This window comes from Actinia tenebrosa, unplaced genomic scaffold, assembly GCF_029948245.1.
Source record: "Actinia tenebrosa isolate PJP-AT-01 unplaced genomic scaffold, QUT_ActTen_1.0 PGA_scaffold11__36_contigs__length_13525064, whole genome shotgun sequence".
Classification (NCBI taxonomy): Eukaryota; Metazoa; Cnidaria; class Anthozoa; order Actiniaria; family Actiniidae; genus Actinia; species Actinia tenebrosa.
The window spans coordinates 9129943-9152577 of NW_028292571.1; the positions used below are offsets into that span (position 1 = coordinate 9129943).

General features: G+C 41.2%; 1 protein-coding gene across 1 annotated transcript; it reads left to right on the plus strand.

Annotated features, from left to right (window-relative positions):
* The first annotated feature begins 1508 nt into the window (after positions 1-1508).
* LOC116288133 (EGF-like repeat and discoidin I-like domain-containing protein 3) lies at positions 1509-9578 on the plus strand. The gene is made up of 4 exons (XM_031694872.2): positions 1509-1944; positions 3481-3592; positions 7564-8028; positions 8692-9578. The coding sequence occupies exons 1-3, from the start codon at positions 1606-1608 to the stop codon at positions 8025-8027; spliced, it is 915 nt and encodes a 304-aa protein (XP_031550732.2). The 5' UTR covers positions 1509-1605; the 3' UTR covers position 8028; positions 8692-9578.
* Positions 9579-22635: the final 13057 nt, after the last annotated feature.

The window sequence follows — 22635 nt, forward strand, 5'->3', positions numbered from 1 at the left end:
CCAAAATGTCATCATATTTTCTTAAATCGCCTTAAGTCGCCTTAAGTTGCTTTAAATTCCGGCGACTTAAGGACCCGGGGTAGGCCTTTATCTGGAACCAGCCTTTGAGTTATTGAGTTTTGAATTTCAAGATATAATTATTTTTTTTAATACTCAGTATATTAAAGCTCTGCCTTTTTAATTTGTTATTTTCAACTGCAATTGAATGGTTTGAATTAAAAAACCCAAATAATTTAAACAATATAAATATTTTTAATTTTATAGTTTTAAAAGTTTTTAATAACAATTTTATTGTGTTACAGTTGACTTTTCGGTTTAGTTGAAGGCTCAGTAGGGAGTACTATTCATGTTAGTTAAAAAGAAATGATCAAAAAATTTTTAAAAAGTCATTATAGCTCTTCTAAGAACAATGTTCTAGTAAATTATAGGTCGACAGGTTTTCTTATAAATTAATGATATTTTATTTCATTTTGTAGCAAGACGCACCTTTCTAGAGTTGAAGCGTGGCACAACCAGATTATTGGATGAGCGTAATAAATAATTTGATTTGATTCTTCTCAACAATGATATCTGAGTTGATCGATGGTAATTTATCGTTATACCCCTTGTCAATGACCTTCAACAAATTAATGAAACCGGTCTTCCACTTTCGATGATAAAAATAATTCTCAGAGTGACCGTTATATCCTTTATATTGTCTTCTTCTTAAAGATAGACATTCTATACCACCAGCAAAAAGGATGTTGTATGTGTCAGGGTTAAAATACTTGCTTTGAACAATCTATACGGCATGCAATTAAGATACACAACTGCTTGCATTTCTATGCATGCATCGATTTTATAGTTTTAACGTTTTAAATAACAGTTTCATTTGAAGGTTACACTTTCATTTTGGGCACGTCTATTACCAGAATCCTTACAATTTTTATCATCGCAGCTCCTTTACCAGAAATGTCGGAGTAAGTTCTGCAAAGAAATAGTTCTATCTATAGTAAATATAAAACGATCCCCTAATGATCTGCCATCCCTTTGTTTTCTGGAACCAGCCTTTGAGTTACTGAGTTTTAAAATTCAAGATATCAGTAATTATTTTTTCTTTTTACTTAGGATATTAGAAATCTCTGCCTTTTTAATTTGTTATTTTCAACTGCAATTGAATGGTTTGAATTAAAAAACCCAACTAATTGAAAATGAAATTATTACAGTTTCACTTTTACAGTTTTAAAAGTTTTTAATAACAGTTTCATTTTGCTACAGTTTACGTTTCGGTTTAGTTGAATGCTCAGCAGTGAGTACTATTCATTAAGTCATGATCATTAAAAATAATAATATTAAGAAATAAATAAAAATATTACAATTTCAAGATTACAGTTTTAATAGTCTTTAATAACAGTTTTATCGGTTTGGTTGAAGACTCAATAGTCAGTACTATTCATTAATTCGCAATCAGTCTTCTAAAAATATTGTTCTAATAAATTATGTTCATCGACCGATTTTCTTATAAATGAATGAAATTTCATTTCATTTCTAGTTGAAGCAAGAGGCACCCTTCTAGTTCTGTTTTTCAGCTTGGAAGGAATTATTCGCTAAAGAATCACTAAACCAATGGCTTTTGAAAGTCAAATCACATTTTTGAGTCTCACTTTGGTCTCATTCTTTATTCGCTTCTGCGAAAGTGGATGTTCTGAAGGACTATATTTTGATAAACTTCCATTCAGAAAGTTTGAGTTGGGAAATGTAATCCAAACGATTTTCGTTGAAGATGAAATGGACTGCTTTATTACTTGCTCACGTTTGCCAGAATGTTTGTCTATGAACATCGCTGACCAAAAGAAGCAAGATGGTTTGTTGGAATGCATTCTTCTAAGAGAGTTAGCAATGCCTTCTACCGGGCTCTTCATCCTATCTCAGATCTATCATTACTACTTTCGACGCTTCGGAGAGGTGAGCTTGCTTTGATACAAATACCATTAATCGTTGAAGTGCAGCCTGCGAAGTTTGATGTCTCGTTCAAAGACTAGCATTAGAAAGAATAAAAAAATACAAAAACACAATAATATTTTGAGAGAGATTTTGGACTAAATTAAAGATTTTAGAGTTAGGGTTAAAATCTTTAATTCAGTCTATAAATCTCCATAAAGAGATTTTTCTTTTGAATTAAAAAAAAAACCCGTTGTGCTGTTAACAAGAGAAAGAGACTGTTGCCTGTGAAAGCATCAGAAAAAACCTGTTAACATTTGGTCAGCTACGATTTCAAGCTCACGCCCACTCATGTGAGCCCATATAAATTATGTCTCAAAAACACGGTTTTTGTATCTTTTCTCAAAATAATAACTATCTAGGCAAAAAACAGAAGTGGATTCAGTTAATTTAACTAACTGTTATATATGGTTTAGATTGAATTCTATTGAAAAAAAACCACCGTACTTTTTGAGTTGAATATACGCTATTGGATGTATTTTACAAGAGAAAATGCATGACATAACCGAGGCCAAGCTAGAAAATCGTCTCTCCTTGAAATAAAACAGAACTTGTCAAAAAAAAAATTTGAATTTGAAAACCCCGGGCTTTCCTTAACATTTTGGTATATAATTCATAGGAATTTGTTAAAATTTAGAACCGTATTTTTGATGATTTCAGTTATAAGCTCATCCTATCTTTTGACCTATACATTCGCCTCTTATGGTTTCTTAGGTTTCGTAGCCTCGAAAACACGCTAACTACAGTAGTTCGCAAAGAACAGAAGATTTACAGGGTTATTTAGGGTGTTGTGTCACGCAGTTTACTTGTGCTATATAACTTTATTTTAAGAACAACATTTTGTTTTGGAAAGAAAGGAAAAAGACCGAAAAGAGCAAATATTCCAAATGTATGGGCAATTTTTTCCAATGTTTTTCAGTTTGCGATAAATAAACTGCAGGCTTTTTTCTATTTTTAATCTTGCATTCTTTAGTTGCTTTTTTTCGTAATCTTTTTTTAATTCAACTACATTTGAAGCTGATAGTTTTTTAAATGATATTAATGAGCTTTTTTCATCTTTCCGGCCTGATGCATGATGGGTGGTAGAAGCAATAAATTTTACAGAACATCTGTTCACCACAGATTAATCTCATCTCATCTCATCTCTTCTCCTCTCCTCTCTTTTTTACATAAGGGAGAATAAGAGAAAAATATCAAATGCCCTTGGCAGAATTCGAACCCACGTCTTCGGTATTCTAGTCCGATGTGTTAACCACTACACTACAAGGACCAACCACGCTGGTAACGCAGCCAGAATATGAAATGTAGGGTATTTAAGACGTGGGTCCGAATCCTGCCAAGGGCATTTGATATTTTTCTCTTATTCTCTCTACTTCATTATATACACACCGAACGCATAATTTATTACTACTATACTATGTCTTTTTTACATAATATTTTAATGACAATTGTTTAGGGTTAGGAATACCAAACCACTAGACTAAATATTATTTTCTACAGGGTATGTGTGCCACCCCGAGATGCAAGAATGGCGGGGTTTGCATAACGCTGGTTAACGACTATCGCTGCCACTGCAGACAAACGTTCGCTGGTAAAGAATGCGAATTCTACCGTAAGTAATTTAAGTGTTCCTTGTGCATGGCTTTATTCATAGGGTCTATATAATGTTGGTTATTATGACTGGAATGACTGAGTATAAATAGGTATTATTTGAGCATGGCTTTATTCATAGGGTCTATATAATGCTGGTTATTATGACTGCAATAACTGAGTGTAAAGAAGTATTCCTTGAGCATGGCTTTATTCATAGGGTCTATATAATGCTGGTTATTATGACTGCAGTATCTGAGCGTAAAGAAGTATTCCTTGAGCATGGCTTTATTCATAGGGTCTATATAATGCTGGTTGATATGACTGCAATAACTGAGTGTAAAGAAGTATTCCCTGCGCATGGCTTTATTCATAGGGTCTATATAATGCTGGTTATTCTGACTGCAATGACTGAGTGTAAAGAAGTAATCCTTGAGCATGGCTTTATTGATAGGGTCTATATAATGCTGGTTATTCTGACTGCAATAACGCAGTGTAAAGAAGTATTCCTTGAGCATGGCTTTATTCATAGGGTCTATATAATGTTGGTTATTATGACTGCGATAACTGAGTGTAAAGAAGTATTCCTTGAGCATGGCTTTATTCATAGGGTCTATATAATGCTGGTTATTATGACTGCAGTGACTGAGTGTAAAGAAGTATTCCTTGAGCATGGCTTTATTCATAGGGTCTATATAATGCTGGTTATTATGACTGCAGTGACTGAGTGTAAAGAAGTATTCCTTGAGCATGGCTTTATTCATAGGGTCTATATAATGTTGGTTATTATGACTGCAATAACTGAGTGTAAAGAAGTATTCCTTGAGCATGGCTTTATTCATAGGGTCTATATAATGCTGGTTATTATGACTGCAATGACTGAGTGTAAAGAAGTATTCCTTGATGCATGGCTTTATTCATAGGGTCTATATAATGCTGGTTATTATGACTGCAATAACTGAGTGTAAAGAAGTATTCCTTGAGCATGGCTTTATTCATAGGGTCTATATAATGCTGGTTATTATGACTGCAATAACTGAGTGTAAAGAAGTATTCCTTGAGCATGGCTTTATTCATAGGGTCTATATAATGTTGGTTATTATGACTGCAATAACTGAGTGTGAAGAAGTATTCCTTGAGCATGGCTTTATTCATAGGGTCTATATAATGCTGGTTATTATGACTTCAATGACTGAGTGTAAAGAAGTATTCCTTGAGCATGGCTTTATTCATAGGGTCTATATAATGCTGGTTATTATGACTGCAATGGCTGAGTGTAAAGAAGTATTCCTTGAGCATGGCTTTATTCATAGGGTCTATATAATGCTGGTTATTATGACTGCAATAACTGAGTGTAAAGAAGTATTCCTTGAGCATGGCTTTATTCATAGGGTCTATATAACGCTGGTTATTATGACTGCAATGACTGAGTGTAAAGAAGTATTCCTTGAGCATGGCTTTATTCATAGGGTCTATATAATGCTGGTTATTATGACTGCAATGGCTGAGTGTAAAGAAGTATTCCTTGTGCATGGCTATATTCATAAGGCCTATATATAATGCTGGTTATTATGACTGCAATAACTGAGTGTAAAGAAGTATTCCTTGTGCATGGCTTTATTCATAGGGTCTATATAATGCTGGTTATTATGACTGCAATGGCTGAGTGTAAAGAAGTATTCCTTGAGCATGGCTTTATTCATAGGGTCTATATAATGCTGGTTATTATGACTGCAATAACTGAGTGTAAAGAAGTATTCCTTGAGCATGGCTTTATTCATAGGGTCTATATAACGCTGGTTATTATGACTGCAATGACTGAGTGTAAAGAAGTATTCCTTGAGCATGGCTTTATTCATAGGGTCTATATAATGCTGGTTATTATGACTGCAATGACTGAGTGTAAAGAAGTATTCCTTGTGCATGGCTATATTCATAAGGCCTATATATAATGCTGGTTATTATGACTGCAATAACTGAGTGTAAAGAAGTATTCCTTGTGCATGGCTTTATTCATAGGGTCTATATAATGCTGGTTATTATGACTGCAATAACTGAGTGTAAAGAAGTATTCCTTGAGCATGGCTTTATTCATAGGGTCTATATAATGCTGGTTATTATGACTGCAATAACTGCAGTGTAAAGAAGTATTCCTTGAGCATGGCTTTATTCATAGGGTCTATATAATGCTCGCTTGTTATTATATGACTTCATTATTCGGTTCAATAATGATATCCAAAAATCAGATCGCTTATTCATTGTATTCTACGCGTTATTTTTGTATGTGTGTTATTGTTGATTAGTTGTCGCAAAATTAATTAAACTTTCATTTCATTTAATACCACTTTGATAAATATTGCTCAATATCAATGGTCTTCGATAATTCATCTTTTGTTGTTCACCACGAGAAAAAAGAAAATGATCATTAATGGCAAAAATTTCATGTTAACGTGAAGGTGCTTCCATCTTAGTTAGTATAAGTAATCGTATATGGGACAGAGTAAAATTAAGGATTCATTTCACGAGTGTTTTCAAAGTTTTGAAATTGCCCGAGTCACGAAGCTAAAGGTGTCAACTTACACACAACGAGCAGTCTTCATCGACAGGTGTTTTCTTTTGACACCTACTCGTTCAAAGTGTATAAAAAATCTCAAAACTAAGGTGATATTAGTTATTTATTGCATGAGTTTTTAGCAGGTTGAACTATGAAAAACGTCTAGATTATCTTCATAAGCTTTTCCTCTAAACTATGAACGACTTTAAATCATAATATGGTCTTTGTTTTCAAGGTCAAGTTATAATAATGAAGTTTTTCAAGTGTTTTGTCCAAGTTTGCGTATTTTGTTGACTATTAAGACGGCTTTGTTGTTGATTTGTTTTTGGTTTATTAGCAAAATCTGTTCCTTCACCCAGAAACTAAATTCATTTTAATTTGAAAGATTACTTGTATTGAAGAGATCTACTATAGAGACCGGTAGAAATCTGTACACTACGACAGTCAGGAGAAAATGATCCAATTCACCTTTTTTACCTATCGTGCTTTGCGAGACCGTGTCGCACACCACCTGGGTGAGAGGCGAGCGCTCTCACCGTTACGCCACCCGTGCTTCCCGAATTGAGCCATAGCATTAGGCCCCGTCCACACGTATACGGAAATTTCTTGATCCGCCCTTATGCATGCTAGTGCCTAATCCCTATGACGGATAGTTTTTCTTATTGAGCATGCGCAAAATCGTGTTTACGTCAGTTTATTCGAAAATTTGCGGATACGACCGTCCACACGTATCCGTATTCGGAGCGTATTCGAAAGTTTCCACTCTGGAGACCGTTTTCGAAAATTTCCGGATACGGATACAAAAATTTCCTGACACTTGTGGACGCAACCCTTATCCGCAAAAAAAAGAAGAAAAAAAATTGATTTGCGGATACAAAAATTTCCAGATATGTGGGGATGGGGCCTTAGAGGGAAATGGTATAGCGAGCCCGTGATTGTAAGTTATAAGTATGGGTACGGAAATTTCACATGTGATCTTTCTTGCTCTGGATTCGGAATGCCTTTCAAGGTTCTAAAATTGTTTCACAGGCAATCAAGACTTATCTACCTGAGCAAATAAGAATTTCTAATTCGTCGTTGAATTTATGAATTATTAATAAATTTGAGAAGACCTCAATGGCTAGTACAGCGTCCACGCTAATGCGCTTTCGAAACGAAAATGCATCGAAAACTTCGCATCTCCGTTTCCTCATGTCTCCATTTTCAAATATCTCTACTCTGGAGAGTGTTAGTCAAATGTATGCGTTTTCATTGAAGGATGTTTCGATCGGTTTAGTGCATGTAGATGCTAGGTCGATACGCAAGTTTGCATTTTCAAAAAAAAAAACCGGATTAGTGAGGACTCGTGGTCTTGAGCTAAAGAAGTATACTAATGTAAATAGAGTCAAGGAATAAAGAAAACTTCATTAATTTTGCACCTATCTTATTTATTTATTCAGTAAGTTGCAATACTGGTTCTGCACTTGGAATGCAAGACGGTACAATTACTGACCAACAGCTTTCAGCCTCATCCACTTACTCAGCCTGGTTACTTCCAGCCTATGGAAGACTTAACTTTAAGAGAAACCATAGGTATAACCATGGATCATGGGCAGCCAAGATTAATGATGTCAATCAGTGGTTTCAAGTCGATCTTGGCACCCTTGCTAAGGTGACAGGGGTGGCAACCCAAGGTAACCCAGTGTATGCAACATGGGTGAAAAGCTACGGCCTGCAGTATAGTGTAGATGACAGTACCTATGAAGACTACGAGAAAGGGAAGACATTCTCAGGAAACAGCGACCAGATCACTGTTGTTAAGAACGATGTGAATCCTGCTATCATTGCGAGGTACATCAGGATACGACCAAAGACATGGTTCAAACGTATCATGTTGAGGGTAGAGTTATATGGGTGTAAATAAGGTAAGGCAATACCAAGGGGGGAGGGGAATTAAGACTTATGATGAAAAAGAATCTATCTGTCGATCTATCAGCTGAATGAATCTCATTATCAGCCTACAATCTATCTATAGATAGTACAATGTCTACGGGCAAATACTGCTCGTCATGTGCTATCAACCAAAGACTATTCGATTACTTGATATCAATCATTCAATAAATTAACGTCACGGATCTCATTACCAGCCTACAATGATTTCAATCGTCAAAAGATCAAAGGGATTGTTTTGTTTCGTTATACGAAAAAACAATAATACACTAAATACAATGGGATTCCTTTATCGCACACTTGTTTCATAGCAAGTTAGTTGTTTGAACTTTCATTTGAAAGAACAAGACTTGGAAACGACTCGTTAATTCCCCCTTTCCTCTAATAAGCGAGAATAAAGGAAATACTCCTTCCTTAGCTAGAAAGAATATATGATACCGACACATTAGCCCTTTATGGATATTCGAAAACATTTTTCATTGGTGAACATAACATGCATTAGAATAATCTAATAAAGGAAAATAATAATCTAACAAAGAAAAGAAGAAGTAAAGTAAAAACAAAGCAATAATGATACTAAACTATTGTTAATGATAAATAATAATACTAATGAAAGGAATTAAAAATGTTATTTCCAGGGTGATGTAAACCGCCTTCAACCAAAACGTAAAGAATCAAAAGAATATATAGGACAATAATCCCGAGAAGACATACCGGAGTAAGCTGAGACGCCAGTAATCTCTCTTGTCTAACCATAGTTAATAGAGGGGAATGGTTAGGAAACCCTTTTGTTATGAGTCTTTGTTCACTTTTTTCAAGCGCGACCCTGCACAATCCTTTGTTTTACCATTGTTGGCAGTGGATGAGTGAACAGACCAAAATCTTTCTTTTGGCTGCTAGTTCAAAATACTTTTAAAAGATTCATAAGAGATATTTGAATATTCCTTACAACAATCCCATACACAAAGGTTATATTTACTTATTTTGCAATTTCGAATCAAAAGCGTACAAAGACCTGATAACAATAGGTTTCCTAAGCATTCTCCTCTATTAACTATGGTCTAACCAAAGACAAGTTAAAGAAAGGGATAAGACAGATACAAGAAATACACGCGTTACAGGGAATGTTGGATGAGATATTAAATCAAGTTTGACATCTCATCCAACATGATGATGAATGATGTATGATTATAGACTCATTGCATGTGACGTTAAAGCAGCTCAATTTGAAGGACAATACAAAAGAATTTCAATCTCCTGAGAATCGGGAACCTATTGTTGTGTCCTCCAAATTGAGCTGCATTCTAACGTTCTGCAAGGGGTCTATTTTTCATGTCTCGGGTCATGGCTGCCTGATAACATGGTGGTACAAAGCCTTTATAGTTAGCAATACATCTCTAAGTACTGTTTAAAAAACGAGCAGGAGTGTTTTATCGGGTATAAAACACGAGGCGTAGCCAGGCGTAGCTGTTTCAGTTGAGTGATAGTGACTATTAGTCGCTAAATAAAAACTGTTAGGTAGTAACTATTTAGATTTTATTTCATGGACATAGTGAGCAGCAGTAAGGGGGACTCGCGGTCACCTCCCGGAATTATGCGGGTATTGCCCGCCCTCACGTACGTGCGTCGGCCGCGGGTATTACCCGTAAGGTCGGTCTGGGTATTGCCTGCGTAATTTGATTCGAAAAGCTCTCTACGGGTTTTATCGGTTCCCCGCATTACTAAGTTAAGATATTTGTTCTATATACAATGCACGAATGTAAAGAATTCTGTAGTGTTGCAAACGAAGGTTAAAATATTTCCTAGATATAGATGGATGCCATCAAAAGCATTTATAAGAGCATATTTTTTCCCCCTTTTTTCGGCAACCATTTTCGGCTACCTTTCCTACTCCCACACGGGCTTTCCTAGTAGACACACTTCTATGCAAAGTAGTATTTTCGGAACCACTGCTGCGCTGGGAACAAGCACCAGAATATACCGTGGTGCGATTTGCCTCTCCTTTTTTGTATGGGCCGAGTCCCTTGTACTACGCAGGCCCCAAAGGGCGCGGCAAGACACCGCTACCTTGCAAGGGCTGCGAAACACCGCTCTTAGTAGCCAAAAACCTTCTACTCCTATATATAGAAGATGGAAGAGCAAAAGAGTATTTCGGCAACATTGCAGGAGATGGGTATACGTGCAAAAAATAGGGTGTTGGCACACCTACTGTTGGACAACGCATACGATGGAAATCTACTGTCCGACATATCCAAGTGCGACTATTTGCGCGGAAACGAAGGTACTACCAACCTGCAGCCGCTGTCCGGGCTACCATCGTTCGTAGACGATGTGTTTGTCTATGGATTTGTCGCAGAGAACGACATGTATGGACGTATATGCAGAAACGCAAAAACGCTGGTCTCCAAAATATCCACTGCGACCCAGGAAGCCTTTGGTACGTTCCTACCATGTCCAAATAGTACACAGTTGCAGGCAAGGAAAAATAGTAGATCGCGTCTTTTACATGGCAGCCAAGTGGTCCAGTTTGCATGGAGAACCCGCAGCGGTATTCGTAGCCAAAGTAGACACCTCGGAATTGTCCATAGAAACCGTAGAGGAAAAGATACCCCAGTTTGCTACTTTGCTAGATTCCCACGGATATGGTATCTATTCCGTAGACTACACGCAGGATTTCTCCGGAACCTTGGATAGAAAAGCTTTGGTACGCAGATTGCTACACCAGGGAGAACTGGATGGACGCAGAGGTACTATTTTGGACAACACGCACCAAGTAGGCAGCCACGTTTGCACTTGGATGGAAAACGGAAAAAGGACGAAAATATACAACAAAATAGCATCCAACTTCGAAGCCGGGGAAGTGCAGAATCCAGTAGGCGCAGCTTGCAGAGTACGTGGATTGTCCGAACGACCACCTGCGTAGAGCATTCCTACACCCAGATGTGCAGGGAAGAGGATGCAGCAGAGTGGAAATATTCATCTACGGCAGGGATTTCTCCAAAGAACACACAAATGCCATCGCGGAGACCATAGAGCCTCTAGAAAACATATTCGTAGTACAACCGCCAAAGAACATGTGGTTGGCACTCGCGGAACACTTGGATAGATGTTTGTGTATTTGCTGCGAGGAGACAAAAGAAATCATCCTAGCTTGGTACTGCCACGCAGAAACAGGTAGGATAGCCGTCATACGCGTACGAGGCAACGAAAAATGGGAACAATGCGTACTTTGGACCATAGCAGAGTTCGGACTGCGCAAATGCCCCATATTCCGCATAGATGTGCGAGGATTGGACCCTGTGGACATAGCTCCACTTCGATGCTACACGAAAGACTCGCCTACGGTGCTGGCGGAGTCTAACAAACCCACCAGAGTGCACAAAGATCCTCCTACTATCGCAGAGTTTCTCCCAACTACGGAACACGTGGAGTGGGTATGGCGCACGAAAAAGGCAAAAAAGATAGGAGTGGAAAAGAGTCTCTTCGGAGTACTAGAAGTACCTACGGACCGCAGAATATTCTTCCTGTGCAAAAGAAAGCGACAGCAAAGATTGGAAGACATACGGGACGACTTGGAAGGAGACGAGTGGGTAGAAGCCACAAGAAGATACCACGCAGAACTCCTGGAGCAAAGGAACTCCGTGCTGCGGCAAAATGAAGAGGACAGAAAGAAAATAGAGAAAGAATTGGAGAAATACAGGAAAACATTGGATAGGATTTCCAGAAGGACAGACAATCTGCGCAAGTTGTTCTTTGGCCAGGACGCTTCCGATTTCCTAGAGGATTCCGCGCCCCGCAGAACCAAAGTACACCGAATGCAAGAAATACCTGCAGGGGAGTACAAAATACTAGGATACGCAGTGCCCAAAAACGTAAATACCGTTTGGCCTGCGAGAGGACACCGCGTAGCATTGCGAAAAGGCAAAGAAACCTGCATTGCGTGGGCAACGGAAGCGCTGCTGGACGCATTTGCGGCTGGGAATTTCGAAGCAAACGAAAACATGAGTAGTATAGGGGATGGGGGTTCCAGCGCAACGACAACCGGAGGATTACCCGCCTAAAGTACCCCCCTCGATTCGTACCGCGATTACCCGCATCCCGCGTCTATGTAAAATATGTTAGTCTATATATGGAGTGCGAAGATTGTAAAGAGTTTGTTTATGACTTCTGTATAAAGTGCTTAAAACCCAAGTTTGTACCTACTAAGCCAAATAAGTATGTTTGTTGTGGTAAAAAAATGCAAATAGAAGACGACACGTCAGCACAGTGTTACGAGTGTGGTAAGAATATTCGTAATGCCGTACCAAATGCTACCAAAGAGCAATATTACGCCAATGGAGGTCGTAAGAAGACCCCATACAAAAGAATAAAATACTTTAGGGACTGGATGAGTCATATCCAAGGTTATCGGCCGGTATATTTAGACAACGAAGTAAAGAAGAAAATCATAGACCACTTAGAAGAGTCAACTCCACAAAGTCTACGGAAGACATTGAAAAAATTAAAACTAGGGAAATATTACAAAGCTATTCCCTATCTTTTGTCTGAAATTACCGGTAAGTCTATTCCTGAGGTTTCTGATATGAGCAGAGCCGAGTGGATGTTTTGTCGGCTGGATAAGGATATTCCTTATTACCCTGACGTAATCTACGAAATATTTTACAAAATTGACCCCAACCACCCCCTGTTAGGATGGATTCCAAGGCGACTGACGTAATAATATGACAGCTGCGAGGCGGGTTTTTACTTTCACGTGGCGGAAGTGGCGTACCGAGAAAGAATAATGAGTTGTTCACGTGTAAGACAATAGACAACATTCCAATCATACCCCTTCGCCTTAACAACCAGCGAGTTTGAAAGTAGATTTGAAATTTACTTTTTGGAGGCTTCGTTGTTACGGCGCTCAGGAATGTGCTGACGTCAATGATAGCTTCAGATATAAATATGAGAAGTTCGAACCGATTGACATACTAATGAATCAGCCCGATGAAGAACTACTCGATTTTGACGAATATGATTTAACCGTTATTTCACAAGGCTCCGGAGTTCAAGTACCACCAGCAAGAGAAAGGGAAAGCCTAGATGATTTCTTGATGAATCTTAAGATGAAAAACACCATTCCAAAGCAAGATGTTAGGAGGATGTGGGTAAAGAAGTCGGATGAAAGAGACAAGGCCTGTAAGCAACTTAGGGACGCAAAGTCCAAGATAGAACGTTGGATGGCGAAGGCAAGGATGCTGGAGGCAGTAGTCAAGAAATGCGAGCAAGACTTACAAGGTCTAGAAGGTCTCATGATGGCTGATATTATGACTCGATAAAGGCTTGAACCCTTAGCAATAAGGAGTATTTGTGAGAACATAACATGTAATAATAGGACTTGACGAAATAAAAAGATGTGAAACTACTTGATTACGCATATTTTCTAGACTGTCGTTCAATATGCAAATGAAATCCTGTTTCGCTTTTTTCAAAGCAGATGTTTATTGAGCAAGCTTTCTTTGAAGCTCTTCTTTTGCTTCTTGGTAGATCTTTTTGCGAGATTCCTCGGAAAGATCTCTTACGATTGTTTTTTTATTCCTTATATCCGACTTTAATTTCTCGTACTTTTCCTCTTCGGCCAGAATAAGCGAGAATTCTACGTCGTCTATCTTTCTGTCACGCAAAGCCTTTGAGACAAGGTCAGTGATAGTATTTACTTTAGCCCTTGACAGAGCTATTGTCGTGTCATGCTTGGATATCTTGCTTGACAACTGTTTCATAATGCCTGTTGTAACAGCGGAAACGATGCCGCAGACGGCGCCGACGCTAGCCAAAGGAACTCCAACAATTATTCCCGGTCCAGTAAGCGAAGTAGCAACGCCAGAGCCTGTTAACGCCACGGACATGGAGCCGGAAGTTATCGCGATTTTATGTAATATGCTTCGGGCTCTAGCATACTTTTTCCTGACCTCCTCATAGTGCTTCGTTTGACCCTCTAAGTAAGCGAGGATTAGATTTGCCTTATTCAAGCGGAAGTTCTCGGCATTCAATTCATTGGGTTTTGTAGGTAAATCAGGATAGAGTGGAGGTGCTGATGGTATAACATCCATTATATATACTAATGTACGACGCTTTTGGGAATGATATACAGGAGCAGCCACATCACGACAACAGGGATTACTGGAATTGGAGGGCCTTCAGGAAGATGTTTCCGCACGCGGATGCTAGTAAGTTCGAAAGAAGGCCCGATGGTATTTACTATAACGGCTCCAGAATGTACAGTAATGAGGATTTGAAACCTACGCTGGTTAATCAGATAGACGATCAACTGAAGAATTCTGGTTATGTTGAACATAAGCCTAAGCCAACATATGTTGAACATAAGCCCGTGCAAGGTTGGTCAAAGGAATTATTGCTGGGTACCAGTACTTATCCGATACCCGCAGTTTCATTTGATAAACACCCAAGCTTGGACCTAACGTTGAACATGCGGGTCTCTAACAACCATTCCTTTCCGTTAAAGGTGCGAGATATCTTCAAAGAAGTTCCCATTGTTCATACCACGGCGAAAGAAGCCCACGAATGGTTAAGTGGTCCTAACATGCGTTATTGGCCGCAGCAACTAAACTTTGCGGTTTGGTGTGCCACTGGCGGCTGTGGGGTAAGCGCAAGCTTGATGAAGAATTCGATATTTATGTTTCATTTTCACTTTACGGTGAGGCGAATACTACATGAAATGGGCGTTATTGCGCTGCCGGGAGATGCCACGTTTTATCCAAGAGATAATAAATACAACGTTCCGGCCTATAACAGGCTTTGTAAGGAGTTCGGTGTTGTAGAGAAGGATTTTAGATGTACTGCCGGTGCTAACAATGGTTTGGGACATATTTGGGCTTATTGGGGGATTGGTGGACACGAGCTAAGTGATAAGGAAGTTCATGCATTAAATCTACGATGGAACACTGGGTATCATAAAGAAACTCACGACAGTAGCACCTTCTTCGAACCAAATGCTAAGACCACTAAGGAAGTCAGAAACGGACCTCTGTTCAAAGACGAGGGTGGTAAGTATGGTGGAGCTAATCCACTGATTATCAAAATTACCAACGACGAGCAAACGAAGCAATACTTTAATTTCATACCCCCAGAAGGTAAAGGACTAACCAAAGCCGGCCTTGCCCGTTTGAACCGCAGCATAGAAGCTTACGTGTATTCCATCCTTGGAGCTCAGGTAAACACCCGATCCAGCATAGTGGGAGATACGGGCGCCGCAGAAGAAACGCGAGCCGAAGCTTTGATTCTATTCGAAAGTTCGATTTTGGAGGGCGACATTAGCAAGGGCGTACAGCGTTACCAACTAGCTATACAAAATTCTAAGGCCCGACTGGACTATGCCGTAGCCCCGGGTTGTTGGTTAATGCCCAGTAATTTATCTATAAATACTGGCTCTGTAGTAGGATACAACAACAAACTTCAACGAGCTACTAAGGATATGAAGTTTTGGGTGAATGATGTGAACTCTGACACTCTTAGGAACATTCCTCACTTCGTGGAGAAGCCAAAAAAGGAACACGCAGAAAAACCCGAACCAAAGAAGAAGCCCCAAAAGAAGGTCCTGCCTACGATACCCGAGGAATATGACCATAACTTATTAAAAGCCAGCTTAGCCGCCGCGGGCGTTGGTCTGAGTTATTATATATGGCGATGAACAACCCCTACGTAACTGGAGTAGATTGTGTTCATACGACTTACACAGGCGAGAAAAAATACACCCAAGCATCTTGGGTTGATGTCACGGGCATGTCCGTAAGCCTTAACTACTCAGGAAAGAAATTGATCCTTTGTAGTATTTGCATTGGCACGAGCAGCCATGCCAACGTGGGCTTTAGGTTCCTGGATGAGAATGGCGTACTGCAGCCTATGAGAAATAAGACAAACAACAGGGAGCCTGCGCATTTCTCCGTAGAGCCCAACCCAGCCAGCGCCGAAAATCTATCGGTTTGGACTTTCCACATGGTCGCCGATTGCCATGGGAAGGTAAAGCTGCAAATGCGCGTAGATGACACCGGGAGCGTTTGCATAAATAGCATAGAAAATCAGAGAGATACAGCCTATAATCACAAGACCATTAGCACTCTTACGGTGATTAGTCTTTAAATATATGAACCCACACGCAAAGGAAGATTGGTTTCTACATTTTTTGGAGGATAAGAGCTACACAGACGATAATAAATGGGTTGACACCGGGCTGTGGGTAAAGGTTGGAGGTTTAGGGTTAATCATATGCACTATTAGCATATCGACGAGACATACCCCTAATGTTGGGTTTAGAATCCTCGACGAGAACGATCGGCCACTGCAGTCCTACGGGGTAAGTAGCGGCAGCAGGCGTTTAACGCACTTTTCGGCGGAATTAGTAAAATCCGCCGAAACGACGGCGCCGATAAGCTTCCACGTGATAGCGAGTTGCGAGTATGCGAAGCTTCAGATTAGTTACGACATTTCTACGTCGGTTACCGATCAATATGTTTTGATAAACAGGGTCTTTTGGGGCCCGAATGTCGTTTATAATCATAAGACCATTAGCACTATGACCGCCATACCGCTAGTTCCGCATTATCAAGGCGGTGCGAATACTATCTTTACTTATCCCCAGTCGAGGACGCCTCGGATGCCCGACGACGATAAGCCACCAGTAATACACAAGGATAAGATTAACCCTTCATCTTCTTCAGGAGGACCACCCCAATAGCGACAACCAAGATCCAAATGTTATTCCCCACGAACTTCAACAGTTCGCCGCCGGCCCTAAGTGCCAAGGAAACAACCGAACCCAGCAGCCCAGGAAGACCGGCTGCCATCTTTTTTCCCAAGTCCGTCAGCCCATTGCCTAATTTCTTTACACCTGCGCCTGTAGCCTTAAGCGTGCTAAGGATTACTCCTACTACGGTGCTAATAGCAACCGCGAATGCAAGGGGAACGCCATACTTCAAAAGGGCTCTTTTTACCTTTTCCTTGGTGGTAAGACCCAACTCCCTTTCCAGGTTTTCCTTTTGCGCCTGTAATTCCGCAACTCTTTCCTGAAGGGTTTCTACTTCCTTTTGAGCTGCTTCCCTTTCCTCTTCGGGACGAGCCTGGTCCTCGATTATTTCCTGCTGCCGCTCTATTTGCCCCTCCAGGTCTTCAATAGCCTGATCTCTTTGCCGGATTTGTTCCTCCTTAGTGTTGATTTCGGCAACCAACTGCCGCCGCTCCTCCAAAGAGCCGGATATGGTGATATGCAAGTTTTTAGCTTCCTCTTTTGTCAGGTCTAGCTCCTGTAAGGCGAGGTCGAAAGCCCTTTGGGCTTGGTCTCTATCGCGTAGGGCATTGTCTCTTTGTCCTCTAATTTCTATTATTCTTTGGGTTTTGTCATCAACTTCTCTCTTTTGAGCATCGAGAAGTAGTCGGTTTTGCCTCATGTATTCTGCCTCCCTTTCTTCCAACGTTTCTTGTAGCCCCTCGACGCGTTTTTCTAGCGCAACCCGTTCATTTAGGGTTTCCAACCTTTCTAACGCACTCCGGGTAGCCACTTGGAAGCCCCTTAATCTTGCCACGTTAACCTTGACCGAGCCATTTTCGTCAAAGAGGACTTGTGGTTTGGTCCAACGGTTTTTGTCGGGATATCTCATGTCTTGAACGCTTATGAGGACTTTGTTTCCGTGTTCTGTGAGCCTTACGTCGTCGGCCTCGAAGTGGGAATAGCGCTGCGTTAGCTCTTGCGTTACCCACTCTACAGTTTCCCGCGCGGCTGCCTCAGGCTGCTCTATGTTTTGAAGCTCCAAGTACTCAGGGACGGGGCTGCCGTGGTTTTTTGATTGCCACATGCGATTCAAGGCGGCCTTGAAGCTTTTCCATCTATTACCATACTTGTTTTCTAAAGCCATGTCGTAGACTAGGGGGTCGGTATCCGCGCCTTTAGTCCATGCGTCGTATTCTTCGTCATTGATATCAACTTGACCTTCTTCGGTAAGGGGATCAAAATCACCTTCTACTTCCATTATATATGATAAGCTCAAAGTTAAACCCCAACGTATTACCTAAGCAGGTTGGCGGACTGAAAGCAGAACGCACCTTTCACCGAGTTACATTCACACCTTCTAGCGCAAAGCCAGGAGAAACCCTGTACGTAGGCGTACCCCGCCTAACAGATAACCTAGTATTGGTTCCTGGTACCCTGGCGCTAAGGTTTGACCTAGCAATACAACCAAGCACCAAGGACAAGCGCTATACCGTCAATAACGTGGGTAGGAACCTCGTTTCTAAGATGAGAATCAAGTTCGCAGGGGAATCCCTCTTGGATTTGAATAGGTACGATTTGTATACCACGTATAAGGATCTGTGGCTAACAGCCTTTAACCGTGCACAAAAGATAGAGCAGGGAATTGGAAGCGTCATTCTTCGTAAGCTTCGCAGCGATACTAGCCCCGCGCCTACGGACTCCAGTGGAGCAACCGCAGTAGCAGATGCCACGAGGGTGAAGACCGCCTATGGTAGCAAGTACGTTATCCCTTTGGATTTCGAAGTGATTACGAGTCATGGCGTGTACTACCCCAGACAGGTATCCGAGTTACAGTTTGAAGTAACCTTGGCAGACACTACAAATGTCATAGGAGGCATGGACAGCGCAATCAGTGGAGCCGTGGATCCCTATTCTATCACCAACTTAGAGCTGCAGTACGAGACCGTGTACAGCGAAGATCTGGCACGTAGCGCTGGCATGGAATACAGTGCCGGATAGGCATTCCTTTACGACCACGTAGTGATGTATAAGACATTTAGCTTCTTGGATAAGACGGATGAGGTTATCAACCAAAGCATTAACCTCCCCCGAAGAAGTCTCACGGGGTTGATGCTGGTGTTTGCCAAACCCTATGAGGCCGGCAAGCGCGACTCCGAGGCCTTTCACAACCCCAAGCATTACTAACGTCGGCGTGAATATTAACGGGGTTCCAAACAAGGTCTACTCTCAGGGAATAAAGCCCGCAGACGTGTACAGGGAGGCAAAGCGTAAGTTTGGCGACCAAATTAGCCCTGAGGAATTCTTTAATGATAAGTATGCGCTGTGGATTGACATGCGCACCATTAACGACGAAGACCTACATGGTCAGGGTTTACGTCTAGTAAATACGCAGGATGGCATAACATTGGAGATCAAGCGCACCAAAAACACCGATGCGCAGGATGCTGACAAGATAAACTGCTACATCTTCGTCGTGTCTGACGCGCAACTGAGCGTGGAAATGAACCAACTTAAAAGTGTTGCATATTGATATAAATGAACGTTTCCAATCCCCACGTAGATAAGCGATAAACGACAGTCGTCATGGTGTCCATACCACACGTTTCCCTGCTAACGATGCCGATAAGAACCATACGTACTCAAAGTAAAACCATAGCGGTAAGTCGACCCACAACAAATTTCGACTTTTGTCACCTTAAGGTAAGTTTGTTCAAGACAAACCGGCATATGCAGCGCTTCTACCCATTCGAACAAGGTCGGTGGGAGGCCGAGTACTTTCCCGATAGTAATTACGTCGAGCTGCTTTTTACCAAAGACGCAGTCGAAATAAAAAAGTCGTATTGGCTGCAAATTGACCAAATCACCTTAATTAGATTCACGTAGGAAATATCGCTGGTATATAATGCTTCGCGTATTCGAAAACAACAACACCAAACTGCAATGCATAGTGCAAGGCGATAAACTTTATTTCAAAGCAAAGGAGGTGGCTTTGGCGTTGGGCTATGAGCGTCCTAGAGATGCAATTAGAGCACACGTATCTGAGAAATACCAGAAAAAATGGGTTGATCTACAAGGGGCTGCGAATCACCGCTCCTTTACTACACAACCAAATGCCGTGTTCATATCCGAACCTGGTTTGTACGAACTGATATTTAGCTCTAAACTACCCAAAGCTGTGGAGTTTCGTGATTGGGTCTTTGAGGAAGTCCTACCCACGCTGCGTAAGACGGGTAAATATGCAATAGACAAACGCTTCGACGGTCCAAACAAATTAGTCTTTAAGATCGAGAATGAATTTGACCTGCATAAGAAGGTTGTAGACTACATACGTCGATTCCACCCTATCCTACTGCTCGCACCAGGTCTTGGAGAACTACAGGACTCAGCTAGCAAAAGGATAGCATGTTGGCAGAAAGGGTATCAGGCGGGGCAACCCGACATCTTAGTCCTTAATGCACATAAAAAACATAATGGGTTATGCCTGGAGTTGAAGACGCCTAAGGGTAACGGCGTATTATCCTCAAAACAAGAGGCGTTACTCACACAATACGAGGCAAATGGTTACCTAACCATGGTGTGCAACGATTACGACCTTATATGCAGGGAGATCGACCATTACGCAGAAGGCATTCGTGTACCTTGTCCTTGGTGTGTTAAGGCTTTTAAGACGCAGGAGGCGTTAAGGACTCACCAAAGAATATTTCATAGATATAATAATAGTTGAACAGACACACTGGCGTGAATTAGTTCAAGGTCGTACATACAAAATAAAAAATTACGTCGTTTTCGAAGACATCAGCCGTTTAAGACTGGTCTTGGAATGCGACGGTAAAGAGTGCACGCTATGGGCACCGGACTGCGTGAGGTACGTCCTTCAAGGTGAGGAATTCACGCACATACGCAGCTATGGTAAGGTCAGCGGTCGATGGAAGTTCGACGTCGAAAGGAAGGTAGATGCTAATCCTTTGTGTGATTAATCATCTTCGTGAGGTATTGGTCTGCTGCGGCGGACCTCATTTTTTCTCTTATCGAATAAGCGGATACGGTAATTAAGGCTCCACCTATGAATGCTGCAATTTGAGGTATCATATATCTATTCTATCCTGTCGTCTTTACGAACTATTACCCTTGGTGTCGTTTTCTTTGCCTCATTCCAAGCTCCTACTATTTCATCGTTGGTATGAAGAGCAGCAGGCCGCTTTGCTGAATAAATTGCATTGCAGAGGGGGCATAGGGTCATGCCAACGGTATCTCTTACGCGAGCGAATTCTGGATCTTGGGAAAAAGATTCTACGGCTCCCACTATTGGTACGCTAAACGCAAAGTATGAAGTTTCCGACATGTTGTATATATTAGATATTTTCTTTTTTCCAAGCCTTTCGTACCGCCAGGTAATGGTCTAAAGGACGTGGTCCGTCGTATAGACAGCACCAAATATGTTGTCCACTCCGTTGACAGCCGCAGCGATCGCAAATAGCCTCCCAGTGTTCCCTGTCCTCCCATCTAACGCCCTCAACATCGTCAAAGCCTACAAAGGTTTGGTCAATTTCCTTCTTACGCTTCGTCAGCGCCCGGGAGGTTTCAAGGGGGCAACAGCGTTCGGCTATGTCACCGTGGGTTTCACAGGTAATACCGTCGAGGTGGTAACGGCGACAGCGGTACTTATGCCAGTTCCTCTTCAAAGAAGGGCTCATCACAGCGGCGGCAGCAGTTCTTAAGACAGACCCTGTTATCACGGTGATATTGTAAGGCTTGGAGGGTGGACAGCTCTCGGCCGCAGTCACCGCAAAGGGTGCTTACGGTCTTTTGACAAACCTTTTTAGAAAGATGGTATTGCAGTCGCTGCTTACTGCTGAAAGATTTATTACATTGCATGCACTCCATTATACATACCTTATTTTTTATTGTTGTTTTGTTAAATGTCTGCAAGGAGTCTTAAGATAGGGTCTATTATTTCTTGTTGTTTTGTTAAATGTCTGCAAGGAGTCTTAAGATAGGGTCTATTATTTCTTGTTGTTTTGTTAAATGCCTGTGAGAAGGTCTTAACAAATTAACAATAATTATTAAGACTCTTTTGAAACCTCTTATCTTACTTTAACAAATTAACAATAAATAACAAGACCTTATTTGAAACCACCTTGCAGATCCTATTTGTAGGCGTCAGCTAAAGTTCTTTGTGCTTTAGGATTTGCGGGGCACCAATGCCCAACAAAGGATTCTTCGGGGAATACCTTGTTACAATGAAGGCAGGTGTATTTTTTCTCCTCACGAATTGTGGGAGGGATTATGCAGTCGGCAGGTAGTTCGCACGTAATACAGTCCATATATCTATGGAGGGTATCGTATGAAATCCTTGATGGACTCCTTAGCCCAGCCTACCATCGTCAAAAGCGCACCAAACCGTTCTGCACGCTTCAGACCACACATTTCATCGTACAACTCCTGCACGCGCTCTTTTAACCGGTCTATCTCCTCCCTTTGCATTTCTATGGTGTCTTTTTTATCCTTTGCGTCGGCTACGATTCTTTGCATTGCTTCCACTGGCTCCATCTATATATGAACCCAGATCACATGCCTTGTAACGCTCTGATAGTAGGACCCACCGGCTGCGGAAAGACCCAATTCGTCGTGGAGCAGCTATTAGGATCCTTTAGATACCGCTTTGACTACATAGTGCTGCTTTGTCCCACCTACGTGAATACCCGCACCTGGGAAGGCATAGGAGTGAAAGATGACGACTTCTTCGTAGATATCTTAGACCCTAACGAGTTATCCAGCCATTTGAAGTTCTGGCACAAGCAATTCCCTAAAGATACGCAGA